Source organism: Natator depressus, chromosome 3 (genome assembly GCF_965152275.1).
Source record: "Natator depressus isolate rNatDep1 chromosome 3, rNatDep2.hap1, whole genome shotgun sequence".
In the NCBI taxonomy this organism is placed as follows: domain Eukaryota; kingdom Metazoa; phylum Chordata; order Testudines; family Cheloniidae; genus Natator; species Natator depressus.
In genome coordinates this window covers 10,008,062-10,015,175 of record NC_134236.1, presented here as the reverse complement: position 1 = coordinate 10,015,175, position 7,114 = coordinate 10,008,062, and the positions used below count along the sequence as shown (strand labels likewise).

The following is a 7,114-nucleotide window of genomic DNA, read 5'->3' as shown; positions in this document are numbered from 1 at the left end:
AACCTTTAATTTATACATTTGACTGGCTTTAAAAAATAATAAAATAAATGGATGGAAATAAACATCCAGTAGCAAACCAACACACAGAGTTTTAGATTTTGAGCTGCCAGAATTCCTGTTCTAAGGCTTCAGCTTGCCAGAGCAGCACAGCTGCTTGTCATGACAATCTGCCAGGTCACTGGCTCAGCGTGTCGAACGGCAGCCGTGCCTCGTGGGTCTGATAATACCAGCAAAGTAGTAATAACATTTAAAAAAACCCACCAGCAATGCAAATAGATCAACACCACACCCATCTTTGATTATTACACACTTCTTCGAGCTTGGTATATTTCAGCCTGGAAAATAATAAAATCACTGGAATAATAAAATCGCCCCGAAGATTTTGAAAATAATTTGATCACAAGTTTTTTTTATATATATATATACACATTTTACAATTTTTGTTATAAAGTGCAATCCACAGTCTGCATTCATCTCCATTTTAAATTCTTGCTTGTTTCCTGCGGGGTCGTGTAAGGGAGAGAGCTGAGGGAGTGAGCTACATCTTTGTGGGATGGAAGAGGATCTACATCCCACACAAACACCTATGCTGCTGTCAAAAGCATCTTCTTTAGGTCCAACCTCACGAGAGGAGAATTAATGAAGACAGCAGCAGAAAGGTTTGCGATTCTTTTCGGTGAGCTTAAGACTCATCTGTAGGGAGGGGTATTCAGGATCATTCCTGCCAATGAGGAGTCCGGTACATTTGCTAACAGTCTTGTGCTACTTCTGCACCATGAGGGAGCGGAAAGATGATGTCACAGGCTCCTTCACTGTCTATCAATGGCCACTGGTTGCATTTTTAAGGACTGTTACCCTTCAAAGGGTTTGTTTCGATAGCCCGATATTTTTGTGACTAAAAACAAATTAAAAAAAAAAAACGATCTTGTTTCATTACACTCCACGGTGCTGGGAAACATGAAGAGATACAAAGTGACATGTCCTCTGCTCTCCTGGAAACAGGAGCATTGCTCTTTGCAGCATGCCGTGATGGGTAGCAGTTACCAGCACAGTGGAGAGGTAGCGGGGGAGTTTCCACCATGGGTATCAGATTTTCTGCGGGGTTCACATGGACAATCAGCTAAAATACAGCCATGTGCAGCTGATCATGTACCTCTCAACTAACCATACTGGAGACTTGAAGTAAGCTACTGAAAATGAGATATGTGGCTATAGTGCTCAGCTTTAAAGACAATCAAAATAACAGTTCAAGTACCAGGTCAATTACCTTATTGATTATATGCCACATGCACTGATAGCTAGACTGAGACAGGGAAGAGAGGGGTATGTGGCAGATTACTCCATAAAAATGGGCATTGCTTGTAATCTTGCAGGTGCTGGCTCATCGATCCTTGCTCCAACAGGCTCCCATTCTGTAACATCGCAGATCACAACAGGAACAACAAACTGACCAGGGGGCAAATAAGAAGTGGGCAGTTCCTTCCCCTGCCCCGCCCCGCCCCACGACAACCAACCCTCCCCAGGAAAGTTTGGAAAAAGGCACCCTATTGTTAAAGGGACCCAGTCACATTTCCCTCTGAAAGCTTTGCAACTACCATAATAACCAACCCGCTCTGGTTACTAACGGTAAGAGGAAGGTATCTTGGTCTCTGTTGGGTGTATTTGTGGAGAGCAGTGACACCGTTTTGCTGATGGTCAGTGGCATCACTCTCATACACAGTTCTGCAGGCACAACTCCTCTGAAGAGCAGCAGGATGTGCAGGGGTGTTTCCCAGTACCAGCGGTCAGAAGGAATGTACCCAGAAAGGAAGAGGAAGGTGGCCTTGGCATGGCTGGTGCTGGCTGCTTTCAGGCCTGTCCAAAGGACCTGTAGAAACACAGCAGTGGACCACGAAACCCCTTTGTTTCACTCCACATGGCTGAGAGACTCTGGTAGTTGGGGTGGCACTTTAGATCTGGATCCAGCACTGGCAAGAATCAGGGTCAGGGAGATGACGGGATAATATTAAGCATGATTTTAGATGGCAATGGGGGACAATTAATACATACAGAGCGCGCTCCTGGAACGCGGCTACTTTACCCTCTGCAGGCTGCCGTTAAAAATCAAGTAGAACAATTGAAGTGGCACAGTCGTTCTGAAAAGGAGAACTGCGGGGTCCTTTCTTGTATTATGGGAAATGAATGAGTGCGCTGCCGCGGGCAAGGGAGCAAAAAAAAGAAACCGCAGCAGCAAGAAGGGTGCAGATGCCAGGGAGGGTCACAGAGCACCACGGACAGACCGGGGCAGTTTGCTTCAGAGGAAGATGAGCAGGCTCAGAGCGGGGAAAACAGTGAGGTTCAAGAGACCCTCCCAAATTCTGCAGGAGGAGGAGTTTGTATTAAACCCTGTGCGATCACCGCCAAAGGAGGAAGAGCCCTCCTGCAGCAGTGTGTTTTTGTGTGTGTGTCCTGCTGTGGCGGGGGGGGGTGTGCGCGTGTAGGAGGGGAGATTTTAAGGCAGGAACACTGAAGCCCATGGCTGTCTTATCTGACTGCCCTAGGGGGTGTAGGCAAGTGAGTACACCATGGCAGGTGTGGCTTTGTAAAGCAGCCAGTCCCGCTGGTACTTCACTTAGGTCCTCCTGGCAGTTTAAAGCTGTGTAACGCTCGGGGGGGGGGAGGGGGGGTATTCTCTCCCTGCTGCCCCATGAAGACCAGAGCGGCATTTGACACAATCCCAGAAGGAGAAGCAGAGTAAGTCCTACTGAATCTGAGCCCCCAGTTCTGAGGGGCAGGGCAGTGGGAAGCCCTGCTCACCACCACCACCGGCGCCCTCTCACCGAAACCAGCTTCTCTGAGTGCGTCTACACAGCAATTAAACACCAACAGTCAGACTGGGCCAGCTGGCTCCAGCTGCGGGGCGCTAAAATTGCTGTGTCGATGTTTGGGCTTGAGCTGGAGCCCAAGTTCTGGGACCCCACGAGAGGGAAGGATCCCGGAACCTGGACTCCCGCCTGAGCCCAAACATCTACCCAGCAATGTTTAGCCCTGAAGCCTGAGGCCCGGAAGGCCCAGTCAGGTGCCCTGGGCCAACCATGGCCATGCTGCAGGTCTTTTATTCCAGTGTAGATGAACCCTATAACATGCCTGCCTCCCCATGCACCTACTAGCAAAGCAATGGCCAGCTCCCGCTGCCACCCTGGGGAAGAAGCTGCTCCCACCGGGCTTGTGCGTGTGACCATCCCCCCAGGGTTTTGCATAAGCAGCACCTGCCTTTTTCACTCCGTTAACGATGACACCCTGGAGCCTTTGGAGTGAATCTTGTGCCGTTCTTGGCACAGATCTCCAGCTTCAGCAAACGAAGCCCCTAGAGGATGGGGAGCATTCCTGATGCCCTTGCTAAAAGGCCAAAATAGAGACAATTTAAACCAAGCTCCCTTTACAACTAAGCAGGCTTCGGAAAACCACAGGGCCTCAGGATCGCCCCAGATCACACCCACCCTGGTTACTGCAGACGTCTGTCACCACAGAAGCAAGGTTTAAGATCCCCAAACAGGGGCCAAGGCTGTCAAAGTGGCTGAAGGTTAATAGTGTTCGTGCAGTGAGGAGCAGGAACGGAAATGAGACCAGGGCGGAGAAGAACTGGGCTGGAACTCCAAGTGCAGGTTGAGTGTGTGCAGAGGTAACCGAATCCCTGAACAGAGTGTGGCAGCTGAAGCCAGCTGAAGGACAGGTGGACAAGGCCCCCTTGTAAATCTGGTCCTAGGAGCCGGGAAAGACAGTTGGGGAGGGAACCTCTGGAACCCCCCCTCTCTGCTCTTCCCTCTCTGGGCTGTGAGGTGAAGGCGGTGGGTGGGGAGGGTGACGGGGGAGGTGAGTTCATCGATGTGACACCGGAAAGGCCTCAGTAGCCAGAGAGGAAGATAAACCAGAGGCATCGCACCTGAGGAGCACGGCCCGCTGCTTGCACTGGCTCGTTATAACTTGGGCCGATCGAAACAGGGAGGGGAAGCAAGAGAGTGGCTGTACCCCTGCCCCGAAACGAGTTAGCACAGAGGACAATTGACAGACGCAAGAGCTGCTTGGGGGCTGGGAATCGCCCCCCCTGCAGGATAGACAGGCCGGCTTTTAAAAAAAAAAAAAAAAAAAAAAAAAAAGCCTCACTCGGCAAATCTAAAACACTTTCATTTTAAATAACAAGCATGTAGAAACTGGTCGCCCCTGGCTAATGGACTAGCTGAGCTACGAACCAAAGTCTCCAGTTCCTCGGCGTACGATCCTAGCCAGTGTCTTCACGCAGGTCAGATGGGCCGGTTCCATTTAACGCGGCACAGTTACCCTGGGGCGGGCAGGCAGAAAGTATTGATTAGAATCCGTGATTTCCCCTTTGGCTTTGCGTCGCAGCCCGTACTGGGGGCGTTCCTCACTCAGAACCCGGCGCAGATTGCCACCCCTCCGCCTCTCGCCCGCGCCCAGAGTGCCGAAGGGGCCCCCCCGCGATCCCGTCCTAAATGAATTTGAAGCATTTAGTCTTGTCGTGGGGCAGGCGGGTCTTGAAGAGGACGGAGTCCACGCGGAACTGGGTGTACAGGAGGGGCATGTGTCCGTACACCTTGACGAAGAAGTTGATGCACTTGTGCCGCTCGTGGAAGTGCGAGTCGTCGTGCGAAAGGGCCTGAGGGCAGCCAGGGCAGCGGAAGGTCCAGCGCGAGGTCACCTGGGAACAGAACAGAAGAGCGGCCATGCTGGGTCACACCAAAGGTCCATCTAGCCCAGTGTCCTGTCTTCCGACAGTGGCCAATGCCACGTGCCCCAGAAGGAATGAACAGAACAGGGAATCCTCAAGTGATCCATCCCCTGTCACCCACTCCCAGCTTCTGGCAAACAGAGGGTAGGGACACCATCCCTGCCCATCCTGGCTAATAGCCACTGATGGACCCTACATGAACTTATCTAGTTCTTTTTTGAACCCTCTTATAGTCTTAGCCTTCACAACATCCTCTGGCAAAGAGTTCCACGGGTTGACTGTGTGCTGTGTGAAGAAATACTGCGTTTTGTTTGTTTTAACCCTGCTGCCTATTAATTCTTGTGGTCCCTAGTTCTGGTGTTATGAGGAGTAAATAACACTTCCTGATTTACTTTCTCCACACTAGTCATGATTTTATAGACCTCTATCAAATCCCCTCTTAGTCATCTCTTTTCCAACCTGAAAAGTTTCAGTCTTATTAATCTCTCTTCATATTGAAGCTGTTCCATACCCCTAATCATTTTTGTTGCCCTTTTTTGAACCTTTTCCGATTCCAATATATCTTTTTTGAGATGGGGCAACCACATCTGCACGCAGTATTCAAGATGGGGGTGTACCGTGGATTTATAGAGAGGCAGTATGACAGTTTCTGTCTTACTATCTAGCCCTTTCTTAATGATTCCCAACATTCTGTTCACTTTTTTGACGGCTGTGGCACACTGAGTGGATGTTTTCAGAGAGCTATCCACAACGACTCCAAGGTCTCTTTCTTGAGTGATAACAGCTAATTTAGACCCCATCATTTTATATGTATAGTTGGGATTATGTTTTCCAATGTGCATTACTTTGCATTTATCAACATTTAATTTCATCTGCCATTTTGTTGTCCACTCACCCAGTTTTGTGAGATCCCTTTGTAGCTCTTCGCAGTCTGCTTGGGACTTAACTATCTTGAGTAATTTTGTATCATCTGCAAATTTTGCCACCTCACTGTTTACCCCTTTTCCCAGATCATTTATGAACATGTTGAATAGGACTGGTCCCAGTACAGACCCCTGGGGGACACCACTATTTACCTCTCCCCATTCTGAAAACTGACCACTTATTCCTACCCTTTGTTTCCTATCTTTTAACCAGTTATCAATCCATGAGAGGACCTTCCCTCTTATTGACAGCTTACTTTGCTTAAAAGCCTTTGGTGAGGGACCTTGTCAAAGGCTTTCTGAACATCTAAATACACTATATTCACTGGATCCCCCTTGTTCACATGCTTGTGGACCCCCTCCAAGAATTCTAGTAGATTGGTGAGGCATGATTTCCCTTTACAAAAACCATGTTGACTATTCCCCAACAAATTATGTTCATCTATGTGTCTGACAATTTTGTTCTTTACTATAGTTTCAACCAGTTTACCTGATACTGAAGTCAGGTTTACTGGCCTGTAATTTCTGGCATCACCTCTGGAGCCCTTTTTAAAAATTGGTGTCATGTTAGCTATCCTCCAGTCATTTGGTACAGAAGCGGATTTAAATGATAGGTTACATACCAGTTAGTAGTTCTGCAATTTCACATTTGAGTTCCTTCAGAACTCTAGGGTAAATACCATCTGGTCCTGGTGATTTATTACTGTTTAATTTATCAATTTGTTCCAAAACCTCCTCTAATGACACCTCAATCTGGGACAGTTCCTCAGATTTGTTACCTAAAAAGAATGGCTCAGATTTGGGCATCTCCCCACATCCTCAGCCATCAAGACCGATGCAAAGAATTCATTTAGTTTCTCCACAATGGCCTTATCATCCTTGAGTGCTCCTTGAGCATCTCGATCATCTCGTGGCCCCACTGGTTGTTTAGCAGACTTCCTGCTTCTGATGTACTTAAAAATTTTTTTGCTTTTACTTTGAGTCTTTGACTAGCTGTTCTTCAAATTCTTTTTTGGCCTTCCGAATTATATTTTTACACTTTACTTGCCAGAGTTTATGCTCCTTTCTATTTTCCTCACTAGGATTTAACTTCCACTTTTTAAAGGATGCCTTTTTGCTTCTCAGTGCTTCTTTTACTTTGTTGTTTAGCCACAGTGGCACTTTTTTGGTTCTCTTACTTTGTTTTTTAATTTGGGGTATACATTTAAATTGAGCCTCTGTTATGGTGTCTTTAAAAAGTTTCCATGCAGCTTGCAGGGATTTCACTTTTGGCACTGTACCTTTTAATTTCTGTTTAACTAACCTCCTCATTTTTGTGTAGTTCCCCCTTTCTAAAATTAAATGCTACAGTGTTGGACTGCTGTAGTGTTTTCCCCACCATAGGGATGTTAAATTTAATTATATTATGGTCACTAGTATCAAGTAGTCCAGCTATATTTATCTCTTGGACTAGATCCAGTGTTCC

General features: G+C 47.5%; 1 protein-coding gene across 7 annotated transcripts in view; it reads right to left on the bottom strand.

Moving 5' to 3' along the window:
- Nucleotides 1–4,139: 4,139 nt before the first annotated feature.
- The window catches only part of EXTL3 (exostosin like glycosyltransferase 3), a 219,324-nt gene continuing 216,349 nt past the window's right edge, over nt 4,140–7,114 (bottom strand). For all 7 annotated transcript variants that reach the window (XM_074947408.1, XM_074947404.1, XM_074947406.1 and 4 more), the window contains one exon: nt 4,140–4,696. In XM_074947408.1, the coding sequence (XP_074803509.1) occupies nt 4,487–4,696 (210 nt within the window). In that variant the 3' untranslated portion in view covers nt 4,140–4,486. The remainder of the gene's footprint in view (nt 4,697–7,114) is intronic.